This window comes from Grammomys surdaster, unplaced genomic scaffold (assembly GCF_004785775.1).
Source record: "Grammomys surdaster isolate TR1022 unplaced genomic scaffold, NIH_TR_1.0 126076, whole genome shotgun sequence".
Classification (NCBI taxonomy): domain Eukaryota; kingdom Metazoa; phylum Chordata; class Mammalia; order Rodentia; family Muridae; genus Grammomys; species Grammomys surdaster.
Window position 1 is genome coordinate 2,922,494 of NW_021620885.1, and position 16,077 is coordinate 2,938,570.

Consider the following 16,077-nt stretch of genomic DNA (forward strand, 5'->3'; position numbering starts at 1 on the left):
GGCTGAAGCCTTGCTGAGTCCTAGGGAGGAGTCCTCCAGCCTTCCGCCCGCCAACTGTAACCTTCCCCCACATCGTTGTAAAGTTAGGAGGTGCATTAAGAAGTCTCTGTTAGAGCAGCCTTTCTGATGGTTGGATGGATAAGCATGTTAAAAGGTTTTGAAGCTGACGCCACATAATCTCCTAAACTTTAATGCATTGTAAAAACCAAGAGAAGAGAACGCAGTGTGAGACCACTTTGATGAATTGGGGTGAGTTCAGATTCTTAGAGACTGTTCAAAGGCTTGCTTGACCTTGGGAATTACAACTGACCTGAAATCACCTATCAGTTTGACTCACGTTTATTTAGTGATTTAGTTAATGATACTTAGGTGATCGATGGGACTGTAATAAAGGGCCATGTGTTTACTGGGGCTTCCACAACTATAAACAGTCAGTAGTGACTTTGGTCATAGAAATTATTTTCACGACTTTAGTGACTTCTAGACTATGAGTCTGTTTCTAATGATATTTTCCTCATTTGGACAGAGAACAAAACTGAAAGAGGGACAAATGCCTGGAAAAGCTGTAGGGGAAATGGAAATGCAGTGTTGAAGGTTAATAAAAAAGGTTTGGGGTAACAAGGTTGATGAGAAGAGGGGTGCTCCATGGCATTGGCTGGAGAAGGAGACCTTGCCAGAGGCAGCTTGGCTGGTTTGGGAAACCTCTGCAGTGTGTGCTAATACCAAAGTTTGGAGACACAGGCCTGAATTATGAGCAGTGAATAACATCATAAACGTGGCAATTCTCAAATGCCAACCCTGTGGAAAGCAGTTGGATGTAGCGATGCTGGAGCTTTTAAAAGCTCCCTTTCACTTTCTTTTTTTTTTTTTAAACTTCATGCAGAACTAATTTTACACACTGTTCATTTGATTTGAAAATGCCAGCGTCTGGGGTATCATTAAAGAGCGTTATTGAGGGAGCCACTCTTGGCAAAGCTTCTGCTTAAAATGCTTAGTTCTTCTGTTCCTGCAGAGTTATAAACCAGGAGAAAATGTACCCCAGTTTATACGTGAGGCCCCTCAGCCTTGTCCCCTCCCCTCCCGGCAGCAAACAGGTAGCTGCCTTCTGTCGCCTCCTCCTCCTTGGGCAGTAGAGGTGTCTGGAAGGCTCTGCCAGCCCTGTGTCTAACTCAAGGAATATACATAACTAGATTGTGAAAGGTCCATGCCAATGTCCTGTGACCAAAGCCTCCTGGAATTTCTTTGATTTCTAGTTGACATAAATTAGAATTACACAGGCGTGAAGAGTCCACCCAGAAAAGATCAGAGAGACTGCTGGGGGTGGAGGGCTGCCTTTGTGGGGTCCCATTGATTACCCAGCTGCCTTCAGGCCAGGGGCCCAGCGGAAGCTCACTATTATTGGTCCACAGCATGCAAATAATCAAATTAATTCATTTCTTATAAAAATTGACTTCCCAAGACCTTCGTTTTTATGTGCAAGTGTTCTTGAAATTCTTAGAAGAGTAAAATCAGTTATTTATTTTAATAAAGTGGATGGCTGTAATGTATTCTCTAGGATGCAAGACAGTCTGGTTCTCACGTGGAATCCCTTGTTTAAATGGCAAGGAGATGGCTATGGAAAACAAGTGATGGAAACCAGTCAGCCAGAAGTCTGCTTTACAGCCTCAAGATAGCCAGGGCCAAGTTCTGTGTGCCCAATTTAATGTAAAAATATTCGGGAAAATTTGACCACTGAACTGCTTTTCTCAGAAAGTAATTATGGTAAGAGAAAGCCTCAACAACCAAAATATTTCTGTGGAAAAAAAGTGGGGTTTTAGTAGCTTGTTTAGGAATTGTGAGCAGGAAAGCCCTGTGGGGGAAATAACAGACGGCTGTGTAACTAATACACAGAACTAACTGGAAAAATCAGTTTAAGGGAAAAATAATTTGTGGGCACTGTGTCCAGGACTGTTTTGGTAGCAATTCAGCCATGTAACAAAGTGAGTACCTGCAGGGCCCTCCTTTCCCCCACGTATCCACAGCTGTTTTCAGACCGCCCTTAGCCAAAATTTAAAAATTTAAACTAATGCCCTGTTGAAGAAAATGCATTGAAAAAAATTGCTTTCTGTTCTGTGAAGGCAAGAGTGGTCTGACTGACCTAAATTGTGTAGCCTCTGTCCTGAGAGACCTGTCACTACCCAGCCAGTGCACAGCTTTGTGTGCCCAAAGGTAGGGGCAGTTTGAGGTAGCGGGAGGCACGGGTGCTCCCAGCTCTGAGCTCCTGCCTTTGCTTGAAGCGTCAGCATCTTCTCTTCCTTTGCTGATGAAACAGTTCTATAGGTGATTTTCGAATACGAGCAGTTTAAAGCACATTTGACAGCCCTCTCCTGATCATCCCTGGTAATTGAACAGTGAAAAGCCAACCGGCTGAAATTCCTAGGTTACCCCAGGCTGCATCTCTGTCAGCTGTTCCCACTGCCATTTCTTCCCATCCTATGTGCCTCTGACACAGAGCGTAACTGACACTCCCGGCCTGAGCCCAGCTATTAGACCAGGGATTGTTGGTATAGTACTTCACCAGACAGGTAGAATTGGTAAGCACCATGCCACACTGCCAGCTTTTGACTTCTTTCACTGTGCAACCTCTGGGCCTTTCAGAACTTAATCTCAAGCCTTGGAGTCACATGATAGTGATCTGAAACACATGTCCAGAGGATCATTACAGCAGTAACAGAAAGGAGACTAAGCACTGAGCCCAGAGTCAGGTTCACTATAAGCACTCAGTACGTATTGGCTTCTCTTATATTTCTGCATGCATACCTACTTTGTAATCTTTTATCTGACACATTCATCACCTGCCCTAGCAGGGTCATAATTTTTAGCTCTTGAGTATAAATGCAGATGTTAAGATCTTAAACAAAACCAAAAAGAAAAAAAAAACAGTCTCCAAAGACACATGCAACAATATTTGAAAATAATAGAATTTGTTTTCAGCCATCAGGACTCTTATTTCACTAAAAGGGCACAGAGAATGGTAAAATCTAGAGGCCTGTAGGTCTCACAAGGCCTTGGTTTTGTATGTGTTCCCTTTGTTGTGAGCAGGGTAGAGACCTGCCTGTCAAAAGCCAGTCAGGAGCCAGAGTAAGGCTAGGGTTTGCTTCTTGAGGAAGATCAGCATCTGGTAGGCACTTGTAAGGTGTTGCAAGTAGCTGCTTGTATCTTGCTTACCTCTGTTAGGGAGCTGACATACCATGAAAATCTTAGCTTATTTTCTACAAGCTGTGAAGAAGAGAGTGTACAGCTCCGCCAAATACAGTAGGGTCAATAGACCACTGTGTTGAGTTTGCCTGAAGGCACCCCAGAGTGTCATTGCTTCGCAGTCAATATTCACCTTGGAGCTTCGATTTGGCTTCAGTAATAATATTAAAGGATGAGGCTATAGGACTGATTTTTTATATTTACTTGTAGAAAGGGGGGAATGGCAGTTCACTAACACTTGGCCAAGCGCAGACAGGCCTGCCTTCCGTGTCTTCCTGGCTTCTATGAGACTGAGGGCTACCCAGCCTACCAGGATGTCCAGCACTCAGGGGTGAGCTGCCTGCTCCTACACTGCTGTAACTCCTGAGACTCATGTTTCTGTTGTGCATATAGTTTTCAGAGAGCATGGTGCTTCTCTTTCTAATTTTATCATACATTTACTCATATGTTAAACAAATGTCTTTTGAGTGGCTCACTATATAGTGCAGTCACTGTGGGAGGAAAGGCCATTAAGAAATAGCTCCTAGTCCCTGAGCTTACAGCTTCTGAGGAAGAATGGCAACTTGAGTACCGTGAATTTGAGAATTGTGTGCCTGCTTGTTGGCTTGTTCTAAGAGGACATCCAGAATGATCCCATGGCTCAAGCAGCAGTCCAGCTGTCGTGCCCTCTGACCCTGCCCCCAACCCCCACTCCTTGTCTTCTGGCACCCTGGTATCAAACCTTCAGAAAGGGTTGTCAAGGAACAGCTCCTTGGCTTTCTCTTCACCTGTGAATTTAATTTTCTACTCACCATGGCTCTGATGTAGTATCTCCAGACACACTGCCCATCTCCCTGTCCCCAACTTGTCCATCTCCTGGCAGCTGCATTCAGAGGACAGCAACTACCCTGTCTGTGAGTCGTTCTTTCCCTGTCTTCCCCATTACCATTCCTCCGACCTTCTCACCTCCTCTGTCTCCCCTTCCAGTCCCACAGTGTCTCTATTCCCAGGCTTACAGAAAAGGGAGAGTTTGTGTAACACCCTCATGTCAAGTAAACAAGCTGTAGCTCTCACTTGCTGAGGTGGCAATGCTGGCTTTCCACCTCCTCGTTACACTGAAAGTTCTAAGTTTTTAAAACCAGGGCCTGCATACAACAGGGTCAGGCAAAACAGACTCACTGCACATACATGCATCAGATAGTGGGCAGGCGGGTTAGCTTATGTCTGTTATAAGTGTTCTCTTCAGCTCTTTGTTGCTGTATATGAAATCCCCACGATTTCGCTGACAAAAGTACTACATAGCTAACAAGGTTGAAAACATTTAAAACCCACTGCCTTTTAATCATTTGGTAGATTGGGGGTGGGGTGGGGCATGGGAGGCGTCTAGACTGAAGGAAATAATTAACCAAATAAGACAGATGCTGTTGTATGTCTAGTACTCGCATCCTGTACCGGGGAATTCTGGGGTGGCCACTCAGAGCTCAGGCACCTGCCATGTTGTTCCCCTTGAACCCCTTTATAGTCCAGCCCTAAGTGCTCTGCTTTCAGTTCAGTTCTGCTTCTGAAAATCATTTTCATATTTCAGGGTTTTAATCTACAAGGTAGCTTTACTGCAGGTGCCTGCTCTCGCTCACGTCTGAGTCCTGAGCTTCTATATACAAAAATTGGTACTGAAACTGAGAGGCAGAAGCAGTGAAGCCATTAGACACGAAAGAAAACTTTTTATAACGAAGACTTTTCCCCTCAATTATGTTTTCAAGTTAACTTCCGGATGTGTTCCATAAACACCGTGTGCACCACTACAGCCGCAGTGATTATCTTATTAGGGCCCAGGGCTTTCAAGTGGCTGCTATTTTGCCGAAGCATTGGGAACACCACAAATGACTCCTCTGGGTGACTAGCTCTCGCAGTGTCCTGCATGCATGTTCTGGTTTTCATGTGAACTGTCTGTGCAGACTCACACCTCAGCAGCAGATCAAGCCCACAATCACGCCTAAAAGACTGGACCCAGCATTTGCACTCAGCTTGAAACAGCCTTCATGGTGGGGGATTGTGTGCTGATACTGGGAATGAAAATGTCACTACTTCTCTGACAGCCAGGTTATTGGGCTCCCTGTCACACCCATCTCTAATTAGAGGCATCAGGTTATCGAGCCCCAATTCTCACTTAACACTGCTGGCGTTTCTGTGATCCCCATCTCCCGGGTTCCTCAGCGCCTTCTCACTGTGCTAATTCACGTGAATAGAAGCAGGTGCTGGTGTTAGCAGGCAGCCTGCGTTTCATGAAAGAGACAGCATGAAGCCAGGCCTGTTGTGATACTGACAGAGCATAGCACTTCCTATCATCGCCGATTCTAAACTGGAGTGACTGTGTTTCACAAAGTTGACTGGATTTCCAAGGCTTCCCCAGCCAGTTCATCGTAGTCTCCATCTCTGTTTCCTTCTGTGCTTTAGGACCTTTAGATGAGGGGTGTGTGCATGCGCAAGTGTGTGTGCATGTATGTGCACGTATGTGTGTGAGTCTGTGTGTGTGTGCGTGTGTGTGTGTGTGTGTGCGTGTATGTACGTGCGTGTGTGTTGCAACTCAGGACTGTGTTAGTGTTTTCTCTTTCTCCCTGTCTCTCTCTCTCTGTCCTACCCCCTTGTCCTCCCATACCCTCCCTCCCTTCCCTCTCCCCATCCCCTCTCTCCTGCACGTAAAGTTTACAATCTTAAGATATAAAGGACCCAAGTTTTGTCTGTGTCTCCATTTGTCTCAAGCCACAAATGCACTGCCTCACGTGCGCTCCGTAATGAACTGCCACCGTGATGAGCAAGTGGCATTGAAGATGCCGATGACATACACATCTTGCTTTCTTTCAAATATACTGAACAGTCTCCAGTGGCTTCTGGAACACCCTGCCTCTTTCCTTGAGGAAGTGCTTAGTCCGCATGGGAACTGGATTTCCGGGCTCTTCATTTCTTTCCTTCCCATTACCTATTGGGGAAGTCTTTGAAGCCCAGTTAGAAACCTGAGGTTAGGCATGGAAGGAGGACATCCAACATCAGTGCATATTAACACATCCAAAGAACAAGCTATTTGTTTGTTCAGTGATGAACATTTGAAAAAGATGGCTATAGCCTCCAGGAGCAGGTTTCTCCCATAGTCAGGGCAGTAGGGAGGACATCACTGGAAGGGTTGGTACCTGTTACCTTCTTTTCTTGCCTTCAGGTGCCAGCGGCAGGAATCAGCTGCTCCCTCACAACCTGGGCCATGTATCTTAATCTCCTGAGAGCTTCCAAATATTGATCCCTCACAAAGACTGAGACAGTTGCCTGGGAGATGGCCTGGGCTCCAGGGTTTTAAAGGGATCTCCCGCTTTTTCTGATAAGCAGTTGGGATGGCAACCACTGTGTTCTTGTCTGTTTCTGATGGCAGACACAGTTTAACGTATCCCACGTCAGGAAGCATACATCATATGTTTGTTATGTGTGCATCACTGTGGGGCTCTTGGCAGAAGCCTTGGACAAAATGAGAAAGAAAGAGGAAGCTGTTTATGTAGCAGAGGTAGGGAACAGGCTATAAGATTTGCCTCACTGCTGAACAAAAAACATACAATACAAATGGTATTGAATTCTTGGTTTCCTGCTCTGCCCATGGGGAGACCACAGCAAACTGTGCCTTGTCAGTGAACTGACAACGCAAAGAATCCTGCTGCAAACAAAAGGGAAATAGATTCATTAAGACCTGTGTGGCTCTATAGACAACTAACTGTGTGCTGTTAGCTATGGCAGATCCTAGGAACATCAGCCCATCAGCTGGCGTTTCAGGCTATGCTACGAGCTTATGGTAAAGCTCCATGGTGGAGCGCTTGCCTGGCTGCCTGGCGTGTCCTGGCACTACTGCTAGCACCAGGGGACACAGTATCTTGTTGTCCTACTTAGGTCTCACCTGCACTCTGGCGGCCTGTCACATCACATGAAGAAGTTTTGAGTGGCACCTAACTTCCCATAACTATTCACCACTCTGAATACATGTCCATCTTGGAGCCTGTGGGAACCAACCTGCAAGAGCACTAGGGTGATTGTATTTGAGAGACTTTGGCAGGCACCCAGTGAACACTGTGGATATCAAGTATAGTTTCCCAGAGATCCAGAAAGCTGAAGCAGGCTCCAGGGTCTGTTGCCCCAGAGACAACACTCTGCCTCTGGGCAGCCTGGCGTTAGCCCCTAGGGCTGTTAGCATTGAGTGACATTGCCCAGGGTCTCTAGGAAAAGTGACAGACCAGCATCAGGATAGTAGTCCTGAATTAGGACTCAAGGCCTGAGCCTGCTGTTTTGCAGTGCTCCACAGAGGCACCTGAGCACTGTCCACCTGCACAGTGGGACCTCCTCGTCACCTCCTCAAAGCAGAGCTATTCACAACAAGAGTCACAGTACAATTTACAAAGAGCAACACTGGCTGTTCCGTTATCATAACTCTTGGGCTGGCTTCCTTTCTTATCTGCACAGTATGTGTATGCATAACTGCATGTGACACATTGCCTGACACCTTGCTTTTGAAAATTCATGCAAACATCCTTCTTTGGGGAGGTACTCCCTAGCCAGAGTACCTGCTGAGGACTTCCTTCTGTGACAACTTGCATTTCTCTAGAAATTTCCTCTCAGCTTTTGCTGTTGCTGCAGTAACTACCAGTCTTCCCTGCTGTGTTATACGATCCAAGAGGGCAGGGACCACATCACATATCAATGTTGCTAACCATTCTCTCTCTGGAACATGAGAAAACATTTCCCTGTAAAGAAGATGAGAAAGAAAGCCATGCCAGCTCTGGTGTGACGCAAGTTGCCTTTGTCAGAAGAACCCTTGTGAGAGCCCCAAGCCCACCCTATTTTAATGACACTTCATTATGTCTTGAAATGGAGGCTTCACAACAAGCCTTTGCAGGTGTAGGGCTTTACTGCTGTGAACAGACACCATGACCAAGGCAACTCTTTAACGTCCTTTAGGACAACATCTAATTGGGGCTGGCTTACAGGTTCAGGGGTTCAGTCCATTATCACCAAGGTGGAAATATGGCAGCATCCAGGCAGGCATAGTGCAGGAGGAGCTGAGAGTTCTGCATCTTGTTTTGAAGTCAAACGGAAAACTGGCCTCCTCCTCAGGCAGCTAGGAGGAAGCTCTCACAGCCCACCCCCATAGAGATGTACTTCCTCCCACAAGGCCACACCAACTCCCACAAGGCCGCACCTACTCCCACAAGACCACACCTCCTAATAGTGCCACTTCCTGGACCAACATTCAAACTATCACAGCAGGCCAGTGGTATCCATTGTCATCTGTCTTCCTACAGAGCAGCCCAGTAGAAGAGATTGTCAAGTGCCTGGAAATGTATTTATGTCCCTCCAGGAATCTTTGTTTTTAATGTGAGGAAATGAATGTTAGAAAGCTTTTTACTGGCTAAGCCCCAGTCTGACAGTTCCTGCTCAACACATGTTACCCAGGTGTCGGAGTAAGTTCAATCCAGGGAACACTATGTGTTGGCATCCTGAGTTCAAATCCTGGATACCATTACTAGCTGACTCAGTCTGTGAGCTACAGGTTCCTACCATGCCACACATCCATGTCAGGACATGTTAGCATTCATACAACTGGAAAATGGTCATTTTTCACTGTTTTACTCTGCTCCAGTTCTTCTAACTGGAACAAGGCTAGACTTATGATTTACCTTATCACTCATTAGGGTGAAAAATGAAAACAAATTTTCAAATGTGTTTTCCAAAGTAAACCGTAAAGAGCTTACGTGTGCTGTTTCCTACCATATGGAATCTAATCTGCAGTAAGCACATGTGACAGTTTTGATTTGGTAACTTCCACAAGCCTGGGACTATACTGTCTGCTGCATGTTTCTCGGTCTGCAAACACCACACAGTGACAACAGAACCAATGAGAGAGAGAGAGAGGGAGAGGAAGAGGGGAGAGAGAGAGAGAGAGAGAGAGAAGGGATGGGATGGAGGAAGGAAGGGAGAGAGGGAAGGAAGGAAGGAAGGAAGGAAGGAAGGAAGGAAGGAAGGAAGGAAGGAAGGAAGGAAGGAAGGAGCAACTCTATTCCATTTACCCCATGGAGGGGTGAAGCCATATCAATTTTTAAGCGTCCCCCTCACCCCAAAAGGATAAGGTACCAATAGCATTGCTTTGAGTCAGGAGACCTTTGTTTAGTCCACTCTGCCACCAAATACCTGTGACACAAAAGAGCCCATAAATGTCTTGAAATGTCAGGCCTTTCCATCAGGCCTTCTGGAGTCCACCATCCTAAGTAGGCTAATAACACTCTAAAACCTCCTGACTCTGGTTTATAAAGTTGTAGGAAGTGTTCATACCTAAGATTGTTAACCTGTCTCCCCTTGTCGTGTGTGGAACCACTGTTGAAGGAGGCGGTCATCATTCAACCCCATGACAGGTTAGACATTTCACAGGGCTGCCTGACAGCCTTGTACCCAACAGTTTCTCTACCACCATATGTGTGCAAAGTCACTAAGCTCCTGAGAGAGTGTTGCTACAAAGAGGAACCTGACGACTTTGGATAGAAAACAACAGTAGCCAAGGATCAGGATGAGCAAGGACTTAAAATTGTTAAAGGACTTGGGGACTGAAGTGAGGTCAAGGCTTTAGATACTGCCCCCATTGTGAATGACAGGCAGGTAGCAGAGTTAACTTCTGCTTGACACAGTGCCGACATGCCCCTTTTTTATTTATTCAGAACAGATTCTCTGAGTAACTCCTGTACTCACTGAGCCAGCTAATGCAGGATGTACTGCATAGTAGGTATGTGCCACAGGCTGCAGAGCTGGCAGCATATGAGAGCAAAACACTACAGTCCTAAACAGCCTGCGTCTTAGTTATTGAGACTGACAGACAGTGCCTGTTGGGGGAAAACAGAGTTGACCGAAGTACTCCTTGTTGTCTGGGAGCTTACAGTCCAGGTCTCAAACTGGACCAGAGCTTTCTCCATCAGAGAGAAAATCACTCTGGGTTGGAGAGAATGAGAACCCCAAGGAAGAGGACGTGAGTTACCCATCCCTGTAACCCCAGCACTGAGGGACAGGGACAAGTGGGAACCAGGAGCTCACCGGCCAGCCAGCTAGCCAACAGGGCAAGCTTCCTGTCAGTGGGAAACCTGGTCTCAAGGGAACAGGGCAGAGAGGGATTAAGACACCCAGCCTCCTCTGTCCTCCACATGTGGCCCATCCTGCATGTGTATTTGCTGTCACATGCATGCACCATGCACAACATTTTTGCTTTAAAAACAAAGAATGTTTATGTTTTCTTCACCATATTTTATCAGATCTTGTATTTTTTTGAACAGTTGAATAGTTTTTTGAATAGCTGAATTCTAGGCTAGGTTCTAGCAGATCAGGAGCTTTTTGGTGATGGTGTCGGTAAGGGCCTGGTGAGACGGGAAGGCAGTAGAGGCATGTTGGAACTCTGAGCTTCCCTCCTCTGGAGGAGCAGCAACGGTGGCAGCAGCATACTGAAACCATCGAATGATTTACCTTAATTAGCATAGCAAATTGCCTCACATTTTCAAAAAGTGCTAATAGACGTTAACTCAAAATAGATTAAAATACCAGACAAATTGTACTACCTTAAAAAGAGTTATAATAATTTTGAAAATGTAAATCATGGTTATGCTGTCTTTAGAGAGAACGATAAAATCTAATCTTTCTTGTATATTCTTTAAAATCCTAGGGCATGTGCTTTTCCCCTTTAATCACAATAATTTCTTCAAATAACATTTCTGAGTTTTTCTTTAAGGATGATGCTTCATTTTTCAAATCCATCTGAAGTAGACTTGTTACCATTGATAGTTTTCAAAAAAAAAAAAAAGAAAATGGAAATTGAATTTTAAAGAAAGATGTCATGGGGATTATCTTTAAAACACCTTTATTTCCCCATTTATATTACATGCATTTTATGTTAGAAAATGTGCTTTCACAAGTTGACTGGCACATGACAAAGTTTCTTTCTGCAGGCATGTGTTTGTCTACATAAGAATGAAAAATGATTCGGTCTCTCCCGGTGTCATAACCAGGCTCCTCTATGGCACCAGAGCACTTTAGAGTCTGTGCAAACAAAGAAGGAAGCATCGTATGTACTTCTGAGAAGCAGGATATAAAATGTACCATTAGTACCACCAGGAGACATTGTAGGTAAAAAATAGAACCTTCCCTGTTGTGAGCACACGCCCCCCGCCTTTCCCCTATATAACATTTCCCCAGGAAAGGTCTAAAATGGGATATTTACATGTTCTCCTCTGCTTTGTTTTCCAGAATTTACAGTGCACAGTAATCAAAAGGGTTGCTTAGAAGGCGCGAGTTCTCTACTGAGGACCACTGTTGCCCTTTCATATACTGCTACACAAAGCCAATGTGTGACTTACTCTTACCCATATCCTGTGAAAGCCAGAGAATTCCCATGGCATCTATTCTTAAATACAGGTGTACCTTACTTTATACAAAAAAAAATAGATAAATTGAATTTTGTTAAGCCAAAGGAAGTGTATTAGGGGAGCCGATGAAATAAATTAACCCTCCTATGAAAGGCTTTGCTAATGTGAAAAATTATTACCTAATTTATATACTTCATAAATCCATGTCTTCATGTATTGAGTTTCCTTAAGGTGAATTATACATCTCTTTCTGGAAAAGTTATCTCACTGGCATTTTTTTTCTTTTTAAAAATTGATTCTCCAAAACAAATTGCCTGTCAGCCCTATGCACAAACCCTTGTCCGTGCCTGCCTATGGATTAGAGAAGGAGTCCGAATCTCTGTGCTAGGTGCGAGTGTGTCCTGCCCCTTGCTTCTTGTCCGTAGACCCTTCCTGCTAAGTGGCTTGGACTGCGTGGGCTAGCTCTGCTTTCCACAATGTGCTCTCTGACTACATGGCTTCCGCTGTCTTGTAGAGAAAGAAGCCTGCATTTGTCCCAGTGTGTGGGGAGCACAGTCCCCTGACAGCAGAGGTCTTTGTAGAACAGGCCTTCTCCAACACTCTCTGTTCTCCATCCTTTTCATCACGTGGAAGGTACATTACCTTCAGCATATACATAAATAAAATAGGTCTACAAATCAGGTAGGCATTGATGTGAGATAACAGAAATTAATTTCATTATTTATTTATTTATTTATGATGTATCAAGACAGTTTCTCTGTGTAGCCTTGACTGTCTTGGAACTCACTCTGCAAACCAGGCTGGCCTCAAACTTATAGAAATTCATTTTAAAACAATACTTTGGTATACAAATAATTTTAATGTTTCTAAAAGATGAAAGGAAGTTTCTTTCCTGCTGAGGTTTATGAACCTGTTAGAGAGAGAATTAAGTCTTGGCTGAGTATTAGCTGCTGCAGGCCATAGAGCATCTTCAGTATTTTTTTAGAATTGACAGATACTTGGATTTTATAATTGTCTATGCTATAAATACAAATGTCTAGATAGAAATACAAACCTGTAGTTCAAAATGGCAGAAGTATCCAGAGCCATTTCTGAAATTACTGGAGATTCTGTCCTAATCCCACGCTAAAATTCATTCATGAAATTTTTTTATGAAACTCAAGTCAGCAGCACAGACAACATTCTTAAAAATCAAACATTCTAACATAAGACAATTCAAATATATACTAATCTGACACTTATATGCCAAGGGATGGCAGTAGAAAATAGTGAAAGGTTTTGTTTTCTGTAACTCAATCATTCTGTATCTATAAAAGCAGTGTGCAGCACAAGCATGTCCTGAAACTATGTCTTGGTGCGACTGTTTTCCTGTGAGCATTGTAATGAACACTGTCATGAAGGTTCACTTCTGACATCTATAGAAGCAGAGTGACATGGAGTAGCACTGTGAGGGTAGGTGTATCTCATACATCATATGTTAACCCTGGCATTCAGGAACTCTCCACTGAGTACCTGTTGCAATGACCAGAGCTGCCATTTAGGGGGCTTATTATGTCAGTCATAGTGCTGGACATAGGATCACATCTGAGCCTTACAGCATCAAGTCTACAGTGTAAGTCCCTTTATCTTGTTTCTACAGCTGAAGAGTCCAATTCTAAATTTAAAAGAAAAAGCAGGGTGGGTAGAGAAAGGAAAGATTTGCACAAACACATAACTAGAGAAATGTCTTGACAGTTGGGCATGATGGTTCATACCTGTAATTCAGGTCGTGGATGGTCTTAGTGTCCTGTGCTTGATGTCAACCTGGGTATTTATCAACACCTTGTCTTAAACCTTAAATGTCACCAGTACAATGTGACCATAGCAATTCTCAGTATTGAACAAAAATAATAGCCAACCTAACTTTCAAATCGCATATTTAGAAAAGTAAAGACAACTAAACCTCATGATCATTAGACTTATAAGCAGGCTTTCAAAGCAAACAGCAACACCTTCGAGACTCGTTTGTGTTGTTTGTGTTTTTCAAGGTTTTTTTTTAATGGTGGTGCTGTTGGTTTCAGTAATGAACGTTAAGAGGGATACTTAAAAATGTCTACCAGGAAACCTTTGTTCAGCCTTAACTCTGTATAGCTTACACAGTACAAATAAAATATTGATGTATTCGAAAATGCCCCAGTGGTCGATAAAGATTTTAAATAAAGCTACCTATAAGTTGTGGTTCTTAGGTTAATCATTTATTTATCTAAAGGATGAAGGAAGCTGTCTACGTCTGTGATATGAGCTGCAATCAGCTTAAAAATAATTGACAAATTAATCCCTTCACAGCACAGCAATTGTAAAGGTGTTAGTTTTAATTAGGCCTGTCTGATTGCCTTGTCCGATCGGGAATCAAGGTGGGCTCTTTGACGGCCAAGGTCTGCTGGGGCCATCCCTGACCTGCCAGCCATGTATGTTTTAATTATTGATTCCTTGAGTTTCAGCCCTTCTCACACAGGGCCTGAGGTTTGCGATGTCTCAACATTTAAAGGGAAGAAAAATAAACATTTTCCTTTGCACTTCTATCTAGAATCCTGTGTATCTCCCCAGCCCCCATTGTACAGTGCTCAGCCTAAAAAGGCCTTTCCGAGGGTGAAGAGGTCAGAGATACAGGAGAATGTCCTCATTGTTTCCTTCTTCCTGTGCTCTGTGTTCTTAATGAGCATCACTGTGATCCTGGCAAATCCCAGTCATTTAGTCATCTGTGTTTAGCAGGTCCATTTGATTTCATGACATCATGTTTAATTAAAAATCCATACGGGCAGTATAGTGCTGGAATATCAGAGAACTCAGAGCGGAGGAAAAATACATGCGCTCAGCAAATCCTTGGTCACATTGCTAAGTGGAAAGGAAAGGGGAGAGCTGAGTTCCTTGGCACGCTGCACGCCCCGCAGCACCCCGGTGAGCACTGGCTGCATGGTGTTGGTGGCCCCATGTCTGACGATGACTCTTCTCTCCTCACAGGTCAATGAAGTGACGGTAGAGCAGCTGGTGCAGCAGTACCCTCACATCACCTTCAGCACCGTTCTGCAGGACTGCAAGAGGACCTTGGAGAGAGCCTACCAGATGGGCTGGACCCCCAATATGTCTGCCGCCACCTCCTAACTCTCTTCCAAAGCCCAGGCCCAGGCCTACTCAGGCTGTTCAGCAGAGTTGAGAAATGGGCAGCTGCAACAGGGTCTTTCGGAAAGGTTTTAACTGGCACCTGTCAGTGCGTGTTTCATTTGTGTCTTGTTTGCATTCTGCATAGCATAAGTACACTGTTACTTACCCCCAGGTGAGCTGGCTTGTTTTGCCCAAAACAGAAAATTATGAAAACCACAACCTTTTTTTTTTCCCCAATTCAAAAGTTTATTTCTCTAAAAAAGCCTTTGTGGAATCTCAAGTCAGAAAACTAGGTGTATAATGTTCCTCTTGTAAGTGCTGATGCATCTTGGAAATGCTCACCGAAAGGCTTTGTTCTATGATGTGCACTTCCTTGTGCACTTCTGAGAAGACCAGAACAGAAGTGATGTTGCTCTAACTAGAAGCTTGGAGACTAGAACCCCTCAAAATCCCACAATACACACCATGTACTCTCATGTACTGTCATGCTTATACACATGTGCTAGGTCAAGTTCTTGCTTGGTAAAATATTTCCTCACAGAAGAAACTTCCTGGGTCATGAAGACAACATGCTATCCACTGTGGTTATGCCTAACTTACTGTGCCCACAGGTGGACAGCTTGCTGTCTTGTACGTAACTTAGAAAGTAGACTGAATACAGCCGTTTGTAAATTTGTATATGGAGGCAACAGTCTGAAGTCCCCTGGCCAGCTCACAAAAGTTAATTATTCATTATTCTATAAATGCATTCTGTTAAGTAATAAATATTTTAGTTGGTTTTACATTAGCACTGTGTTAGCTTTTACTTTGTGGATAGTTACTGGTCAAGATGTATTTTAGTGACATTTGGGGCTAATCTTGGCATTATCCACATTGAAGCCACGAATGTAATTAATGGTGTGCAGTTATTTTAGAAATCTTACAGATCATTTCATTATTTTGGTAATTATGAAGATATATTCTGAGGTGGGGTAGTTATACTGATAGAAGATTAACGAATGAGATGTACGTAGACAATCTTCCTATTGTATTTTTTCCTTTGCTTTGGGATTTAGAACAGGTTTTTTGAATATATGCATGTTATAATTTTGAATAGTTCGTACACTACTGCAAAGATCTACTGTTAGCTAACGTATGAGCTAAGGAGAGAATTTAGAAAATCTGTTCATTAAGATTCTGTTTACACTTGCCAGAAATACGTATTTTAGTTTAATTAAATATTACCAGCTTTTATGTATGTCAGTACCTATCAGGAAATGAGTATATGTTTAGATTTCACACATCTCTACAGTGA

At 43.8% G+C, this 16,077-nt stretch overlaps 1 protein-coding gene across 1 annotated transcript in view; it reads left to right on the forward strand.

Annotated features, from left to right (window-relative positions):
- Fbxl17 (F-box and leucine rich repeat protein 17) overlaps positions 1–15,548 on the forward strand; it is a 418,487-nt gene extending 402,939 nt beyond the window's left edge. Inside the window, exon 8 of the mRNA XM_028755707.1 lies at positions 14,643–15,548. Within this exon, the coding sequence (XP_028611540.1) occupies positions 14,643–14,783 (141 nt within the window). The 3' untranslated portion in view covers positions 14,784–15,548. The remainder of the gene's footprint in view (positions 1–14,642) is intronic.
- Positions 15,549–16,077: the final 529 nt, after the last annotated feature.